We start from the raw sequence: 20,038 nt of genomic DNA on the forward strand, positions 1-20,038 counted from the left end.
CATATCTATTCTATTTATTTTATTTTGTTAATATGTTTGGTTTTGTTTTCTGTCTCCCCCTTCTAGACTGTGAGCCCACTGTTGGGTAGGGACTGTCTCTATATGTTGCCAACTTGTACTTCCCAAGCACTTAGTACAGTGCTCTGCACACAGTAAGCACTTAATAAATATGATTGATTGATTGATTGATCCTGCCTCTGGCCTGGAATGCCCTCCCTCTTCATATCTGGCAGACAATGACTCTTCCCTCCTTCAAAGCTGTACTGAAGGCATATCTCCTCCAAGAGTCCTTCCCTGACTAAGCCCTCTTTTCCTTTTCTTCAACTCCCTTCTGTTTCACCCTGAGTTGCTCCTTTCATTCAGTCCTCCCCCCTAGCCCCACAACACTTATGTACATATCTGTCAGTTATTTAGTTTTATTAATGTCTGTCTCCCCCACCTAGATTGTAAGCTCATTGTGGGCAGGGAATGTGTCTGTTTATTGTTCTGTTGTACTCTCCCAAGTGCTTAGTACAGTGTTCTTCATACAGTAAATGCTCAGTAAATACAATTGACTGACTGACAGTTTGGAAGAAATTTGACGCAAGCCTTTGAGCGTGTCTCTTATCTCCCCTACTGGTTCTCTTATGTTGCTGACCTGGAAGCTACCCGGAGGAAAAGTGGAGGTGGTTCCACAATCTGGAGCACAAAGCTTGATCCGTTTGGTTGTAGTGATGATAATAATAATAATAATAAGGTTTTAAATAAGCACTTATTATGTGCCAGGCACTGTACTAAGCACTAAATACAAGCAAATTGGATTGTCATAGTCCCTGTCTCACATGGAGCTTCACAGTGTTAATAATCCCCATTGTACAGATGAGGTAACTAAGGCCTAGAGAAGTGAAATAATAATAATAATAATGGCATTTATTAAGCAGTTACTATGTGCAAAGCACTGTTCTGAACGCTGGGAAGGTTACAAGGTGATCAGGTTGTCCCACGGGGGGCTCACAGTCTTAATCCCCATTTTCCAGATGAGGTAACTGAGGCCCAGAGAAGTGAAGTGACTTTCCCAAAGTCACACAACTGACAATTGGCTGAGCTGGGATTTGAACCCATGACCTCTGACTCCAAAGCCCAGGCTCTTTCCACTGAGCCATGCTGCTTGGACCTATTATGCCAAAATAGGTGGGGAAGGGAGCAGCAGCCCAACTACTTTTAACAATTGGGGGAGCAGGGGGGCGGGTACATGTATGGGACCCCTGGGGCCTGGTGGGAGTAGGAAGCTTGGGCTGCCCCCCGCTCTGTGGCAGAGGAATTATTACCTTCAGATTCTCAGCCCAGAGCTGATAGGAGTGCATACTGCCTGTGGGAGGGAAGGAGAGTATCAGGGTGGGAAGCAAAGGTGCCTGTCCAGCTAAGTTGCCAGGAGTAGCCCGCTAAGCAAACCTAACCCCAAGATGACTCCTCTCCTGGACCGGGAAATGACTTCCCCAAGGTCACAGAGCAGACAAATGGCCGAGCTGGGATGAGAACCCAGGTCCTTCTGATTTCCAGGCCCACGCTCTATCCGCGAGGCCGTGGATGTCTGGAGCCCTTCCTATAAATGCATTCCGGTGTCCTGAGTTGGCGAGGCTGGCTCCAGACCAAGCCCCACGTGAGGGGTGACAGGATGGCCTCCTCTTCCTCGCAGGTCTCCTTCAGGGCGGTGATGAAAAGGTAACTGCAGACGGCCTCAGTTGGCACTGTTTGGAAAACCCGGCCCTCCTCCTTCCGTGGAGCCCGAAAAGATCCTGGCCTTCCACGCCGCCCTCCTGATCGGAGACGCGTCAGGCGACTCAGCGGGCCCCTGTGCTATACCTTCCGCCCAGCTCAGCTCGGGGGCTCCTTCCAGCTGCCGAGTCTCCCGGAAGAAGCCAGATCCGTGACGGACGACAGGTTGCGGTTAATCCAAACCCTCAGGAGTTCCAGCGGGGCCAGGAGAACTGAGGGGCAGGACCAGGCAAGGCGGTCCAAGACCACCCGCGGCCCCAGGACAGGCGAGAGGCTCTCTGGAGCCCAAGAAGAATCCTGGATGGGGAAACCTAAATCCGTCCTGTACCTTGCTTCCTAGCCAGGGGCAGGCAGTGGCAACCATTCTCTAGGTTTCGGGGCTGGGGGTGGTGGGCGAGGGGACTGGAATAGCGGTAGATTGTTCTGGATCGCATAAGAGTGTTGGTGAGCGGTGGGAATTCATTCATTCATTCATTCAATCATATTTATCAAGCGCTTACTGTGTGCAGAGCACTGTACTAAGCGCTTGGGAAGTCCAAGTTGGCAACATCTAGAGACGGTCCCTACCCAACAGCAGGCTCACAGTCTAGAAGGGGGAGATAGACAACAAAACAAAACATATTAACAAAATAAAATAAATAGAAGAAATATGTATTAACTCAGTGCCTGTTTTTTGCAGAGCACTGCACTAAGCCCTTGGGAGAATACACGACCGAATTAGCAGACACGTTCCCTGTCCGCAGTGAGCTTTATTTTATTAATATGTTTTGTTGTCTGTCTCCCCCTTCTTGACTGTGAGCCCACTGTTGGGTAGGGACCATCTCTAGATGTTGCCAACTTGTACTTCCCAAGTGCTTAGTACAGTGCTCTGCACACAGTAAGAGCTCAATAAATACGATTGATTGATTGATTGATATTAACAAAATAAAATAAACAGAATGGCAACTACCCTCCAGGGCTTTGGCAAAATTCCTTCCCAATCACCTTTTTATGGCTTCAGAGGGAAGCCCCGGTAGCAGTTAGGATTGTATTGTAAAGGGCATTTTAAAATTCCAATTAAAGTTTATTTCTCATTTGGAGTAATTTTTTGATGTCATTTTTAAAAAATAAACACTTGAACGCTGACCAGAATGAAGATGCCTTGATCTTATTCTGCGGGGGTCATGGATAATAATAACGATAACAATAATGATGATGATGGCATTTGTTAAGCGCTTACTACGTGCAAAGCAGAAAAAGGATCTGGTTTTCCTCAGCCAAGTTCACTTCTCCAGCCCAGAATCGATAGCAAGTCCCTGCCCACGACAAGGTATCCGACCGCTTTAGGGAATGGGAGAGCACAGTTGGGGAATTGGGAAGCAGCGTGGCTGAGTGGTTAGAGCACAGGATAAGGGAGGTTAAGGAAGGAAACAGCCTGCAGTCTCTAGCTCAGAGGCCATGGGGGTGGGTGAGCTACGGGCTGAGGGAGAAACGGCTTAATCTAGTGGACAGATCGTGGGCCTGGGAGTTTGAAGGTCATGGGTTTTAATCCTCGTTCTGCCACTATCTGCTGTGTGACCTTGGACAAGTCACTTCACTTCTCTGTACCCCGTTGATCTCATCTGTAAAATGGGGATTAAGAGTGTGAGCCCCAAGAAGGACAGGGACTGTGTTCAACCCGATTTGCTTGTAATAATAATAATGATGATGGCATTTATTAAGCACTTACTATGTGCCAAGCACTGTTCTAAGCGCTGGGGGGGGCGGGATACAGGGTGATCAGGTTGTCCACACGTGGGACTCAGTCTTAATCCCCATTTTCCAGATGAGGGAACTGAGGCCCAGAGAAGTTAAGTGACTTGCCCAAAGTCACACAGCTGACAAGTGGCGGAGCCAGGATTTGAACCCATGACCTCTGACTCCAAAACCGGAGCTCTTTTCCACCGAGCCACGCTGCTTCTATTGTATCCACCCCAGTGCCTAGTACAGTGCCTGGCACATAGTGAGCGCTTAACAGATACCATAATTATATTATTATCCATTTAGTAATCAGGCCCGATACCTCGAAAGCATAGCATGCAGATAAACAAGCTAATAAATCCCTCCAGACCTGTAAGCTTCTGCCAATTACCTGCTGCAAATCACTTGACTTCTCTCTGCCTTAGTTCTTTCATCCACAGGATGGGGTGTCAATATCTGTGCTCCTCAGGAGGGATCTAATTATCTTGTAGCCATCCCAGTGGTACGAACCATTCATTCATTCATTCATTCAGTTGTATTTATTGAGCGCTTACTTTGTGCAGAGCACTGTACTAAGCGCTTGGGAATTACAAGTTGGCAACATATAGAGACGGTCCCTACCCAACAGTGGGCTCACAGTCTAGAAGGGGGAGACAGAGAACAAAACAAAACATTAACAAAATAAATTCAATCATATTTGCATGGCCTAGTGACAAGAACATGGGCTTGAGAGTCAGAGGACGTGGTTTCTAATCCCGGCTCCGCCACTTGTCTGTTGTGTGTTGTGGGGAAGCAGCGTGGCTCAATGGAAAGAACCTGGGCTTTGGAGTCAGAGTTCATGGGTTTGAATCCCGGCTCCGCCAGTTGTCAGCTGTGTGACTTTGGGCAAGTCACTTCACTTCCTTGTGCCTCAGTTACCTCATCTGTAAAATGGGGATTAAGATTGTGAGCCCCTCGTGGGACAACCTGATCACCTTGTAACCTCCCCAGTGCTTAGAACAGTGCTTTGCACATAGTAAGTGCTTAATAAATGCCATCATTATTATTATTATTATTATCATTGTGTGACCTTGGGCAAGTCACTTCACTATGCCTTAATAACCTCATCTGTAAAATGGGGATGAAAACTTAGCCCCACGTGGGACAACCTGATTACCTTGTATCTATCCCAAACCGCTACTACGTTAGTACAATGTCATCCTATCCCAACTAGATTACTGCAGAGGAGCAGCGTGACTCAGTGGAAAGAGCCCGGGCTTTGGAGTCAGAGGTTGTGGGTTCAAGTCCTGGCTCCGCCAACTGTCAGCTGTGTGACTTTGGGCAAGTCACTTAACTTCTCTGTGCCTCAGTTACCTCATCTGTAAAATGGGGATTAAGACTGTGAGCCCCCCGTGGGACAACCTGATCTCCTTGTAACCTCCCCAGTGCTTAAAACAGTGCTTTACTGTTTTATATATACATAATATATATATAGTTTTATATATATAATATATATAACTATATATATGTTTTATATATTCACCTGCATATATGTATAGATGTTTGTACATATTTATTACTCTATTTATTTTACTTGTACATAGCTATTCTATTTATTTTATTTTGTTAATATGTTTGGTTTTGTTCTCTGTCTCCCCCTTCTAGACTGTGAGCCCACTGTTGGGTAGGGACTGTCTCTATATGTTGCCACCTTGTACTTCCCAAGCGCTTAGTACAGTGCTCTGCACACAGTAAGCGCTCAATAAATACAATTGATTGATTAGTTGATTGCTTTGCACATAGTAAGCACTTAATAAATGCCATTATTATTATTATTATTATTATTATTATTATTATTACTGCATCAGCATCTTTTCTGATCTCCCAACCTCCTGTCTCTCCCTGCTTCAGTCTATACTTCACTCTGCTGCCCGGATTATCTTTCTACAGAAACGCTCTGGGCATGTTACTCCCCTCCTTAAAAATCTCCACTGGTTGCCTATCAACCTCCGAATGAAGCAAAAACTCCTCACTATTGGCTTCAAAGCTCTCCATCACCTCACCCCCTCCAACCTCACTTCCCTTCTCTCCTTCTGTATCCCAGCCCGCACACTCTACTCTTCTGGTGCTAACCAGCTAACCAGAAGCAGCGTGGCTCAGTGGAAAGAGCACGGGCGTTGGAGTCAGAGGTTATGGGTTCAAATTCCGGCTCCGCCAGTTGTCAGTTTTGTGATTTTGGGCAAGTCACTTAACTTCTCTGGGCCTCAGTTACCTCATTTGTAAAATGGGGATTAAGACTGTGAGCCCTCCGTGGTACAACCTGCTCACCTTGTAACCTCCCCAGCGCTTAGAACGGTGATTTACACATAGTAAGTGCTTAATAAATGCCATTATTTTATTATTATTTATTTTAACCTTCTCACTGTGCCTCTTTCTCGCCTGTCCCACTGTCGACCCCTGGCCCACATCCTGCCTCTGACCTGGAATGCCCTCCCTCCTCAAATCCGCCAAACAATCACATTTCCCCCCTTTCAAAGTCCTACCGAAGGCTCACCTCCTCCAGGAGGCCTTCCCAGACTGAGCCCCCCTTTTCCTCAGTTCCCGCTCCCTTTGCTCTGTCCCCCTCCCCACCCGACAGCACTTATGTATATATGTACATATTTATAATTCTATTTATTTACATTAATGCCTGTTTACTTGTTTTGATGTTTATATATCTATATTCTATTTATATTGATTTATATTGATGCTATTGATGCCTGTTTACTTGTTTTAATGTCTGTCTCCCCCCTTCTAGAGTGTTAGCCTGTTGGGGGCAGGGATTGTCTTTATTGCTGAATTGTACTTTCCAAGCTCTCAGTACAATGCTCTGCACACAGTAAGAGCTCAATAAATACGATTGAATGAATGAATGCTTAGAACAGTGCTTGACACATAGTAAGCACTTAACAAATACCATAATTATTATTATTATTTTGAATGCAGTATCAGGGGAGAGTGTGAATGCAGTCTCCTGCTGCCACAAATTAGACACCTGGGTTTTCAGATTTGTTTTTATCCACCCCGGTGCTTAGTACAGTGCCTGGCACGTAGTAAGTGCTTAACAAATTCCATTATTATTATTATTATTATTTTTAGATCTTATCCTATGTCAAGAAGGCCCCCACCCCCACCCCGCAACTGAGATTAACTTGGTTAAATGAAGCAAAGGGGGAAAAAATCTGCAAATTCTCGGGAGATGAATCCAGGTCTTGCTTCTGAAAGCATCAGATCACATCTATTATTCATTCATTCAGTCAGTCAGTCAATAGTATTTATTGAGCGCTTACGGTGTGCGGAGCAGTGAACTAAAAACTTGGGAGAGTACGATACAACAGTAAGATGATACACTTCCCACCCCCAACAAGGTTACAGGCTAGAATAGGGGAGACAGACGTTAATATAAATAAAAAATTACAGATACGGGACTGGGAGTGGGGAAGAACAAAGGGAGCAAGTCAGGGTGATGCAGAAGGGAGTGGGAGAAGAGGAAAGGAGAGGCTTAGTCAGGGAAGGCCTTCTGGAGGAGATGTGCCTTCAATAAGGCTTTGAACAGGGTGGGGGAGATTAATTGTCTGTCAGATTTGAGGAGGGAGGGCGTTCCAGGCCAGAGGCAGGATTTGAGCGAGGGGTCAGTGGCAAGATAGATGAGTTCGAGACCCAGTGAGAAGTTTAGCATTAGAGGTGTGAAGTGTATGGGCTGGGTTGTAGAAGGAGAATCCCGAGGTGAGATAGGAGTGGGCAAGGTGATTTACTGTTTTAAAGCCAATGGTGAGGAACTTTTGTTTGATGTGGAGGTGGATGGTCAACCATTGGAGTTTCTTGAGGAGGGCGGAAACATGTCCTGAGCATTTTTGTAGAAAAACAATCTGGGCAGCGCAGTAAAGTCTAGCCTGGAGTCGGGAGAAGCAGGAGGCTGGGAGGTCAGCAAGGAGGCTGATGCAGTAATCCAGGTGGGATAGGATGGTCGATTGCAGTAATGGGGTGGCAGTTCAGATGGGGAGGAAAGGGAGGATTTTAGCAATGTTGTGAAGATGGAACCGACAGGATTTAGTGATGGATTGAATATATGAGTTGAATTCATTCAATTGTATTTATTGTACATTTACTGTGTACAGAGCACCATACTAAGTGCTTGGAAAGTGCAATTCAGCAATAGAGAGAGACAATCCCTGCACACACCGGGCTTACAGTCTAGATCTGAAGGCAGGTATTAATTGAACATTAATCGAACACATCCTCCATGACCACACAGGGCACAGGATGGGCAGAAGCAGGCAGCATTCATGTGGCCCCAAAGTATCCACCTTCCAGGCCCCAGGGTTCAGTTGGCAATGCCTAAGGCAGTGGCTCCTCCCCACCAGTGTGCTCCTGCAAAAATCTGTCAGCCCAGAGCTTTCCTTCCGCTTGCCAGGACATTAGGGAGCCTGGGACTGCTTGGGTGGATATGATCCCGAGGACTAGTCCCTTCCAGAAGTAATGTGCTGTTGCTTTTCTTACTATTATTATTGAACTTTGGTTGTTTTTACTAAACTTGCCTGGTTATTTCTTTCCTAGTGAGATTGGCCTCCCCTACAACCTTTAGACTCTCAGTTCCCTATGGGCCAGGGACCAGGTCTGATGAAATACCCGCTACTATTCTCCAGTGTATAGTACAATGCTTGGCAAAGGTATGTGCTTATAAATGTCAGAGATAATCATTTTTATTGAGTGCTTATTGTGTGCAAAATACTGTGATAATAATAATAATGATGATGGCATTCGTTAAGCTCTTACTATGTGCAAAGCAGTGTTGCAAGCGCTGGGGAGGAAACAGGGTGATCAGTTTGTCCCAAGTGGGGCTCACAGTCTTAATCCCCATTTAACAGATGAGGTCACTGAGGCACAGAGAAGTTAAGTGACTTGCCCAAAGTCACACAAGCTGACAGTTGGCGGAGCTGGGATTTGAGCCCATGACTCCCAAGCCCTTGCTCTTTCCACTGAGCCACGCTGCGTCTCTGTACTACGCACCAGGGAGAGTACACCATAACAGAGTTGGTAGGCATGCTCCCCACCTAGGATTTTATATAGTAATGATATACAGTTTAAATCAATGCTAATTTATACACTGACCTCATTTTATTTATTATTTATTTATTTTATTTGTACATGTTTATTCTATTTATTTTATTTTGTTAATATGTTTTGTTTTGTCCTCTGTCTCCCCCTTGTAGACTGTGAGCCCACTGTTGGGTAGGGACCGTTTCTATATGTTGCCAACTTGGACTTCCCAAGCGCTTAGTACAGTGCTCTGCAAACAGTAAGCGATCAATAAATATTGATTGAATGAATGAATGAATGAAATTTTCTATTATTTGTAATTCTGGTTGCTTATTTTCTCAAATCAATGGTATTTATTGAGTACTGACTGTGCACAGCACCCTGAGCTAAGTGCTTGGGCGAGTTCAGTACAATAGGGGTGGTGGACACATTCCTGATCACAAAAATCTGCTCCCTCATGAAAGAGGTCGTTGGTTCGAAAACTTTTTTATTCCTTTACTTTAAAAAAAAAAGTTCTGCCATGAAGAAAAACATTACAAGCCTTTCCTCTTGCATTTTCAGCTCAATCCAGAAATTTGAAACACTAATTGGTCTGTAATCGTGGAGGTTCATTACAGTCACACTGGATTTGCTACCCGTGAGAATGACCAAACCCAAACATTGGGAAATATAATCCATTGAGATTCACTTTTGGAAGCCTTGCACTTTGATGTACAGTGAATCGAGTGATTTCATTTAATAATACAGGCACTAGCTTTGTCACATTTTTAAAATCCCATCTTCACCCAGCAACCATAAGATCGCTCCTACAAGAAGCAGTGTGGCCTAGTAGATGGAGTACAGGCGTGTGAGTCAGAAGGACCTGGGTTCTAATCCCTGCTCTCCCACTTGTCTGCTGTGTGACCTTGGGCAAGTCACTTCACTTCTCTGTGCCTCAGTTACCTCATACCATAAAATGGGGATTAAGACTGTGAGCCCCATTTGGGACAGGGACTGTGTCCAACCTGATTAGCTTGAATCTACCCCAGCATTTAGTACAGTGCCTGGCACATAGTAAGTACTTAACAATTCCATTTTAAAAAGTTGTGTGCATTGTTAGAACTTCGATATTTTCAAGTTACTTGCCCAGAGGAGTCAAGGATAACGCCAAGCATGGCCTAGTGGAAAGAGCACGGGCCTGGGACTCAGAGGACCTGGGTTCTTATCCCAGCTCTGCCACTTTCCTGCTATATGACCTTGGATAAGTCACTTCACTTCTCTATGCCTCAATTATCTCATCTGTAAAATAGGGATTAAGACCACCATGTGGGACAGGACTATGACCAACCTGATTAGCTTATATAATAATTAATAATTATGGTATTTGTTAAGCACTTACTATGTGCCAAGCACTGTTCTAAGCACTGAATCTATCCCACTGCTTAGTACAGTCACTTTACTTCTCTGGGCCTCAGTGACCTCATCTGTAAAATGGGGATGAAGACTGTGAGCCCCACGTGGGACAACCTGATCACCTTGTATCCCCCCAGCGCTTAGAATAGTGCTTAACAAGTGCTTAACAAATGCCATCATTATGATTATTATTATTACAGTGTCTGCTACATAGTAAACTCTTAACATAAACCATAAAACAATAATTAGAAGAAGATGCCCTTGCTTATTGGCCCATCAATCAGGATGCCGTGTAAATCCAGAGCTGAGTGCTAGACCTCACTATTCCCCAGGAGAACGAGGACTCAGGAGCCCATCTTGGGAGCAAGATCAATCAATCAGTCGTATTGATTTAGCACTTACTGTGGGCAGAGCACTAAGCACTTGGGAGGTTATAATACAACAGAGTTGGCAGGCATGATCCCTGCCCACAGTGAGCTCACTGTGCCCCGTCTGACATTGTGTATCTCATCATCATGGTCTGTTTGTCCTGTGGGATGTATCTGCTTGAACACTCTCCTAGTGCTAACCTTCTCGCTGTACCTCAATGCCTCTGTCCTGGAAATCAATCAATCAATCAATCGTATTTATTGAGCACTTACTGTGTGCAGAGCACTGTACTAAGCACTTGGGAAGTACAAGTTGGCAACATATAGAAATGGCCTGTACCCAACAGTGGGCTCCTCCCTCCTCAAATCCAACAGACAGTCACTCTCCCACCCTTCAAGGCCTTACTGAAGGCACATCCCCTCCAAGAGACCTTCCCAAACTAAGCTCCGCTTTTCCTTATCTCCCACTCCCTTCTACATTACTGATTTGCTTCCTTTGTTCTCCCCCCCTCCCCCGCAGCCCCACAACACTTATGTACATATCTGTCATTTTATTTATTTGAATTGATGTCTGTCTTCCCCACTGTAGACTGCAAGCTTGTTGTGGGCAGGGAATGTCACTGTTTGTTGTTGTATTGAGCAGTGTGGCTCAGTGGAAATCAATCAATCAATCGTATTTATTGAGCGCTTACTGTGTGCAGAGCACTGTACTAAGCACTTGGGAAGTACAAGTTGGCAACATATAGAGACAGTCCCTACCCAACAGTGGGCTCACAGTCTAAAAGTGAAAGAGCAGGGGCTTTGGAGTCTGAGGTCATGGGTTCAAATCCCAGCTCCGCCACTTGTCAGCTGTGTGACTTTGGGCAAGTCGCTTAACTTCTGTGGGCCTCAGTTCCCTCATCTCTAAAGTGGGGATTAAGGCTGTGAGCCCCCCGTGGGACAACCTGATCACCTTGTATCTTCCCAGTGCTTAAAACAGTGCTTTGCACATAGTAAGTGCTTAACAAGTACCATTTTATTATTACTATTGAGCCTTCCTAAGACCTTAGTACAGTGTTCTGCCCAAAGTGCTTAACAAATTCGAAAGAATGCATGCATGCATGAATGAATGAATGAACACTTTTTTTAAATTTTGAGTCAAACCTCTTTTTCAGATCCTTCTTTTCCTGTTTTTATAGGGGTGAGCAAAGAGGAGGGGAAGAGCAAGTTGAATTCAAAAGTCCTTGGGCAATAGTATGGTGAGGTTTCCTGACCCAAGGAGATGAATAGTAAAAGCAGAGGAAGGCGGCTTTAGATTCAGGTTTGGATGGATGGTTCTCATAGATTCACAGCAGTCCTTACAGACAAGATGTTCTTCCTTTTACCCCGATCAAGGTTCTTCTTGTTGCTCTTTTCCAACTCCTGACTGATGGATGGCTAAAGAACTCCCTGACCAGAGGCTGACCAATACTTGACCAACAACCTGACCAACACTTGAATTCAGCTGGCAGTTATCACAAATGCGTTTTGGTAAGGTTTATTTGCTACCTTGTTGGCCTTATGCAGGCTTCACTAAACAGAATAAACCCTCAAATGAACAGCAATCAGAAAAATCAAGCACACACAAAATACTCTCTTTATACATAATCTCACCAGTGGGAAAAACACAGGCTTGAGAGTCAGAGGACCTGAGTTCTAAACCCAGCTCTGCCACTGTTACATGACTTTGGGAGGTCACTTAGCTTCTCTGAGTCTCAACTGTAAAATGGTAATTCAATAATAATAATAATAATAATGGTATTTGTTAAGCGCTTACTATGTGCAAAGCACTATTCTAAGCACTGGGGAGGTTACAAGGTGGTCAGGTTGTCCCACGGGGGGCTCACAGTTTTAATCCCCATTTTACAGATGAGGTAACTGAGGCACAGAGAAGTTAAGTGACCTGCCCAAAGTCACACAGCTGACAGTTGGCAGAGCCGGGATTTGAGCCCATGACCTCTGGCTCCAAAGCCCGGGCTGTGAGCCCCGTGTAGGATTGGAATAGTGTCTGATTTGTAAGTACCACCCTAGCACTTAGAACAGTGCTTGTTACATAGTAAGCACTTAACAAATGTCGTTAAAAAAGAACTCCCCATTGTCCAAAGAGCATCCAGCATCAGCACTTTGTTTCTGCAAACGAAGGAGATGTTCCTGAAGAGCACTCCGACATTCAAACCTTGCTTCTTCCTGTTAGGTCCTTGAGGTACAGGGAGAAGGCATTAGAGGAGCAAAATATGCAGCCTGGGTTGTAGTAGAGAAGCAGCGTGGCTTACTGGAAAGAGCCCGGGCTTTGGAGTCAGAGGTCATGGGTTCAAATCCCGGATCTGCCAGTTGTCAGCTGTGTGACTCTGAGCAAGTCACTTAACTTCTCTGTGCCTCAGTTACCGCATCTGTAAAACAGGGATGAAGACTGTGAGCCCCCTGTGGGACAACCTGATCACCTTGTAACCTCCCCAGCACTTAGAACAGTGCTTTGCACATAGTAAGTGCTTAACAAATACCAACATTATTATTAGTAGTAGTAGTAGGAGAGTAGGGAGGTGAGGTAGGAGGGGGCAAGAGGATTAAGTGCTTTAAAGCTAACGGTGAGGAGTTTTTGATGGATGTGAAGGTGGATGGACAACAAATAGAGTTTCTTGAGGAGTGGGGAAACGTGGCCTCAAAGTGTCTGCAGAAAAATGATCTCATCTATCTCGATGCCAACCTCTTGCCCACATCCTGCCTCTGGCCTGGAATGCCCTCCCTCTTCAAATCCAACAGACAATCTCTCTCCCTGCCTTCAAAGCCTTGTTGAAGGCATTTCCCCTCCAAGAAGCCTTCCCTGACTAAACCCTTATTTCTGTTTCTCCCACTCCCTTCTGCATCACCCTGACTTGCTCCCTTTATTCATCCCCCCCCCAACCCCACAGCACTTATGCATCCATCTGAGAAGCAACGCGGCTCAGTGGAAAGAGCATGGGCTTTGGAGTCAGAGGTCAAGGGTTCAAATCACGGCTCCGCCAATTGTCAGCTGTGTGACTTTGGGCAAATCACTTAACTTCACTGGGCCTCAGTTACGTCATCTGTAAAAATGGGGATTAAGACTGTGAGCCGCCCGTGGGACAACCTGACCACCTTGTAACCCCCCCAGTGCTTAGAACAGTGCTTGGCACATAGTAAGTGCTTAATAAATGCCATTATTATTATTATTATCTGTAATTTACTTATTTCTATTAATGTCCTACTCCCCCTCTGGACTGTAAGCTCGTTGTGGGCAGGGAACATGTCTACCAACTCTGTTATGTTGTACTCTCCCAAGCGCTTCCTACACTGCTCTGCACACAGTAAGCATTCGATAAATACTGTCAATCAACTGATTGACATGTGCCAAGCACTGTTCTAAGCACTGGGGTAGATACAACTTAATCAGGTGGGACGCAATCCCTGTCCCACATGGGGCTCACAGCCCAAGTAGGAGGAAGAACAGGATTTGAATCTCCATTTTCTGTTTGAGGAAACTGAGACCCAGAAGATAAGTGACTTGCCCAAGGTCACAGAGCAAGCTGTTGGCAGAGTAGGAATTAGAACCCAGCTCCTAGACTCAGCCTGTGCTTTTTCCACTACGCCACGCTACTTCCTACGCTCTCGACAACCTTTCACCTAGGCCTGTTTGAAAGAGGTCTGAAGCGCACCATTTTGGCCGTGACCTCGTTTTCTATCAATCAGCTCCAAGAAAAGCAGGTTAAGTGAGGCCCAGCATCACTTCATCATCATCATCATCATCATCAATCGTATTTATTGAGCGCTTACTATGTGCAGAGCACTGTACTAAGCGCTTGGGAAGTACAAATTGGCAACATATGGAGACAGTCCCTACCCAACAGTGGGCTCACAGTCTAAAAGGGGGAGACAGAGAACAAAACCAAACATACTAACAAAATAAAATAAATAGAATAGATATGTACAAATAAAATAAATAAATAGAGTAATAAATATGTACAAACATATATACTTGAGCAGTGAAAGACAAACTGGGGGAGGGAAGGGGTGAGGGGAACCGCTAAAGCTGTTTAGTTCCTGCTCCAGACCAGAAAATTGCCGAGGGCTATTTTGCTGTGGTTAAAGCGCTTTATGGATCAGAAGTCAACCCCAAACCCATACCGATTGAAGATGGACAAGTCTTACTGACTGACCATAATGACATTCGGAGTTGGAGGGTGGAGCACTTCAGCGGTTTGCTAAATGTTCATTGAATTTCCTCACTGTGTGGTTCAGGACCAATTAACTCCTCCGACCTTCTCTGAGAGTCTCAGGGTTGTCATGCCATTGTTGAAAAGTCAAGCTCCAGTTTACGTTCTCATCTTTGCTCCAATCTCTGAATGTGGAGGTCACAGTTCTTTCCTGACTCTGATAGAGCTATGGAGAGTCATGTGATCATTTGGTGTAAAAATGTCGTTTGTGCGGCAGAATGGTGATGGATTAGTCCAGTTTGTGATCCACTCTAGTCTGTTTCTGAAAATGGCAAGAGACTGTTCAGAAGAATAGACTGATGTCCATCTTAATCATTAAGGAGGTACCAGCTAACATCTCTAACTTTTCCAATCCATCAATTAATCGGTGGTATTTATTGAGTGCTTACTTTTTTATGGTGTTTACTAAGAGCTTACTGTGTGCCAGGAATTGTAGTAAGTGCTGAGGAAGATACTAGCTAATCATTCATTCATTCAATCGTATTTATTGAGTGCTTACTGTGTGCAAGGCACCATGGTAAATACTTGGGAGAGTACAATATAACAATAAACTGAAAAATTCCCTGCCCACAGTGAGCTTACAGGCTATAGTCTAATAATAATAATAATAATAATAGTATTTGTTAAGCACTTACTATGTGCCACTGTACTAAGCACTGGGGTGGATACAAGCAAATCGGGTTGGACACAGTCCCTGACCCATATGGGGCTCACAGTCTTAATCCCCGTTTTACAGATGAGGTAACTGAGGCCCAGAGAAGAGAAGTAACTTGCCCAAGGCCACACAGCAGACGAGTGGTGGAGCCGGGATTAAAACCCATGACCTTCTGACTCCCAGGTTCGTGCTCTATCCACTAGGCCATGCAGCTTTCTGGGTTTGGAGAACTATACTAAGTGTTTGGGAGAGGACAAAAAGAATAGAATTGGTAAACACAATCCCCAGCTTTATCTCTAGAAACCTACTGTGCTCTTCTCATCCAATAATTTATATAAATCCTTCCTGAGTCTGTTGCTACTGTCAGTCCACACGCCATAAGCTTTCCACCCCCTCTGTAATTGTGGTATTTGTTAAGTGCTTACTATGTGTCAGGCACTGTACTAAGCACTGGGGGGAATACAAACACAATGGGTTGGACAAAGTCCCTATCCCATAAGAGGCTCACAGTGTTAATCTCCATTTTACAGATGAGGTACAGAGAAGTTAAGTGACTTGCCCAAGGCCACACAGCAGACAAGTGGCAGAGAGGGATTAGAACCCACAACCTTCTGACTCCCAGACTACCTATGAATGGAAGTCTTTCCCTTTTGTTTAAATTGGCCACTTTAAGCTTCAGTGGGGCCCATCATACTGCTGTGGTGAGAAGAGGTGAACAACAATTCCATCTCTGCCCCATCCACACCTTTCATGATTCTGTAAACTTAAATCATATTCTTTCTCCGTCTTCATCTGTACAAGTTGAAGCCTCATTTGGAAAGTGCTTCATCCCTTTTATCCTCTTAGGGAAGTTGTCCCGTTCCCTTTATCAACTTCACCCACCACGTATTTCCTGAGAGGCAGGAGCAAGAACCTTGCACTGTATTCCAGGAATACATGTACAGTGATTTTTAGCCATGGTCTTCTGGGTTTTTTTTCTAGGAGAGAAAGAATTCAAAGGTGCCACCATAGAACATTATAAATCAATCAATCATATTTATTGAGTGCTTACTGTGTGCAGAGCGCTGAACTTGGGAGAATACAACAGAATTAGCAGACACATTCCCTGCCCACAAAGAGCTTACAATCCAGAAGAACCTTTAAACCATTAAACATAGAGGATGTCACCAGGGCATCTCACATGCAGCCTCCTGTCACTACTATAAGTCCTGCCAGAAAGCCAGCGCTTTTGGGTTTGACAGTGAGACTGGATGCTTCCGTCACAGCCAAACATAATAATAATAATAACGGTATTTATTAAGTACTTACTTTGTTCCAGGCACTGTACTAAGCGCTGGAGTGGATACAAGCAAATAGGGTTGGACACAGTCCCTGTCCCACGTGGGGCTCACAATCTCAATCCCCATTCTGCAGATGAGATAACTGAGGCACAGAGAAGTGAAGTGACTTGCCCAAGGCCGCACAGCAGACAAGTGGCAGAGCCAGAATTAGAATCCACGACCGCATGACTCCGAGGCCTGTGCTGTATCCTCTATGTCATGCTGCTTCTCAACATATCCTAAAAACATTCCAGGAGCAAAATCGTGATGGTCATTTCCTGATTTATGAAATGCTGAAGATTTCTGATGTGGTTCCTTGTGATGAACTGTCAGTCATAGTTAACTTTTTGTCTTGTCTTACGCTGTCAAGTTGTCTCCGACCCATAGCGACACCACAGACACATCTCTTCCAGAATGCTCCACCTCCATCTGCAATCGTTCTGGTAGCGGATCCATAGAGTTTTCTTGTTCAAAATACGGAAGCGGTTTATCATTGCCTCCTTCCATGCAATAAACTCGAGTCTCCACCTTCGACTCTCTCCCACGTCGCTGCTGCCCAGCACGGGTGAGTTTTGACTTGTATCATCATCATCATCAATCGTATTTATTGAGCGCTTACTGTGTGCAGAGCGCTGTACTAAGCGCTTGGGAAGTACAAGTTGGCAACATATAGAGACAGTCCCTACCCAACAGTGGGCTCACAGTCTAAAAGAGGGAGACAGAGAACAAAACCAAACATACTAACAAAATAAAATAAATAGAATAGATATGTACAAGTAAAATAAATAAATAAATAAACAGAGTAACAAATATGTACAAACATATATACATATATACAGGTGCTGTGGGGAAGGGAAGGAGGTAAAATGGGGGGAATGGAGAGGGGGACTGGCCAAGCTAGGAATGGAATGGATATGTCTCTGCCTGACTCTTCCTCCCGTAGTTGGGACTGGTAGAGGACTGGTGCAACCCTGAGAGGGAACAGATAATTTAGGGACAGACAAATTTTTAAAATTATTTTTTTAACGGTATTTGTTAAGCACTTACTATGTGCCAGGCACATGGTAATTTGTCCAGATTAGCCAGTTATTTTATGATGGTATGCTCTCTTGGGTTTCTGATGCTGTGGAAGTGACAGGATTGTTTACCACTGACACCCTTAGCAAGGCTAGGTACTCACTCAGCTGTTGTTTTAACATATGTTATGCAGGATTACTGCTAGATGTGCTCAGACGCCAGCATAAAGGTATTTATATTCAACGCTGTATGGATGATGGCAGCTTCAATTTGCAGCAACTGCATTCGGAAACCAAGGTTGTCAACCTCCTCTCCTGTGATTTACTATATGTTGGTGAATGTGCATAGGCTGCCCATCCCATCGAAGCTGCTCAATCTGTGTGGATTGTTTTGCGTGAGGAGTAATAGGCTTCAGACCTTCCATGAACTTTAAGAAAGCAATAGACCTTTGTCAATTATGCTTCTACATTTACAGGGCTAGTGCTAACTTTTCAGTGGCCCTGGGTAAACTAGCATTTTGCAGCTCTACTCTGGGCCAAGGAGCGCTTGCTATGTGCCAGGCACTGTTCTAAGCGCTGGGGTTGATTCAAGATAATCAGGTTGGACAGGGTCTCTGTCCCACAGTAGGGCCCACAGTCCTAATCCCCATTTTACAGATGAGGGAACTGAAGCACGGAGAAGGCACAGAGAACCCAAGTCCTTCTAATAATAATAATAATAGCTATAATGATGTATTTATTTATTGTATTTATTGAGCGCTTACTGTGTGCAGAGCACTGTACTAAGCGCTTGGGAAGTACAAGTCGGCAACATATAGAGGGGTCCCTACCCACAGCGGGCTCACAGTCTAGAAGGGGGGGACAGACAACAAAATACAACATATTAACGAAATAAAATAAATAGAATAAATATGTTCAAGGAAAATAAATAAGTAGTGGATAGAGCATGGGCTGAGGAGTCTAAACAGCTGGGGAAGGGAAAAGTCATTTTAATTAGAAATGTGACAGTAGAGCACTCCTTCCTCCCCCTCTCCTTCCCCCCTGCCTTACCTCCTTCCCTTCCCCACAGCACCTGTATATATGTATATATGTTGGTATGTATTTATTACTCTATTTATTTATTTTATATGTACATATTTATTCTATTTATTTTATTTTGTTAATATGTTTTGTTCTCTGTCTCCCCCTTCTAGACTGTGAGCCCACCGTTGGGTAGGGACCGTCTCTATGTGTTGCCAACTTGGACCTCCCAAGCGCCCAGTACAGTGCTCTGCACACAGTAAGCGCTCAATAAATACGATTGATTGATTGATTAAACACTGGGGTAGATACAAGTTATCTTGGACACAGAATCCATCCCACATAAGCCTCACACTCTTAATCCCTATTTTACGGATGAGGTAACTGAGGCCCGGAGAAGAGAAGTGACTTTCCGAAGGTCACCCAGCAGAGTGAGGATTAGAACCCTTGACCTTCTGACTCCCAGGTGGGTGCTTTATCCACTAAGCCACATGAGAGGGACTACTTACTTTGCCAGCAGCTCTCCTCCTTGATCTGCTTCCTCTTCCAATTGAGCCCGAGAGCTGTTGGTTCTCAGGTCCAACCCCGCCTCTAAGATTTCCCCCCACCACCAAACGTAGACTTGCAAAATCTCAGCTTGCCTAGGGCCGCCAAAATTGGCAACTGTGTTAGCGTCAGACAGCTCCGGACTAGCATTCAGGCAGAACTGGCTTTAGGGCTAAACTTCACATAGGCCGTCAAATTTCACCACCTGTCCCTAAAACCAGCTTGGAGGGAATAAATCATTGTTGGCTCAAGTTTGATGGCTTTAGGGTTAAGGAGGGTTGGGATAAGTTCATAGATGATAGATCCAAAATGGATTATTAAAGGAAAAAGTTGGAGATGTTAAAGGTTGAAGATGCGTTTACATAGATTTATGGAAGACAGCTGTGTGACCTTGGGCAAGTCACTCAACTTCTCTGTGCCTCAGCTACTTCATCTGTAAAATGGGGATTAAGACTTTGAGCCCCACGTAGGACAGGGACTGTGTCCATCCCAATTTATTTGTATCTACATCAGCGATAAATACAGAGCCTGGCACAGCATAAGGGCTTAACAAGTATGCAATTATTATTATTATATCATCATCATCATCATTATTATTATTGTTAGAGGTCCATCATAGGTTATCAGGAAGAAAAATTAGAGATATTAGAAGCCCATGAAGGTCATGTGATTGATTTATTGATTGTTTGAACATGAGAATGGATGTCAAGGAGGGCAGCCATCAAACTCTTCTTCCAAAGTTCTTTGATGCTATTGATCAAGGAAGGGTTTAGGTTGAATGAGTGGGAGTTAGGCATTTCTTATGTTCTTTTCCTAATTATTTATAAATCATTTACTATGTGCCAAGCACTTTGCTAAGTGCAGAGGTTTATGCAAAATAATCAGATAGGACACAGTCCTTGCCCCATGTGAGGTTCACAGTCTTAGTGGAATGGGGTGGCAG

General features: G+C 44.6%; 1 protein-coding gene across 2 annotated transcripts in view; it reads left to right on the plus strand.

Moving 5' to 3' along the window:
- CAPN10 (calpain 10) overlaps positions 1-2,245 on the plus strand; it is a 52,754-nt gene extending 50,509 nt beyond the window's left edge. The window contains exon 13 of one of the 2 annotated variants that reach the window (XM_038743190.1): positions 1,676-2,245. In XM_038743190.1, coding sequence (XP_038599118.1) covers positions 1,676-1,705 — 30 coding nt within the window. In that variant the 3' untranslated portion in view covers positions 1,706-2,245. The remainder of the gene's footprint in view (positions 1-1,675) is intronic. The other variant, XM_038743208.1, reaches the window with a different exon arrangement.
- The last annotated feature ends 17,793 nt before the right edge of the window (positions 2,246-20,038 follow it).

The sequence above is a fragment of the Tachyglossus aculeatus genome, chromosome 1 (genome assembly GCF_015852505.1).
Source record: "Tachyglossus aculeatus isolate mTacAcu1 chromosome 1, mTacAcu1.pri, whole genome shotgun sequence".
In the NCBI taxonomy this organism is placed as follows: domain Eukaryota; kingdom Metazoa; phylum Chordata; class Mammalia; order Monotremata; family Tachyglossidae; genus Tachyglossus; species Tachyglossus aculeatus.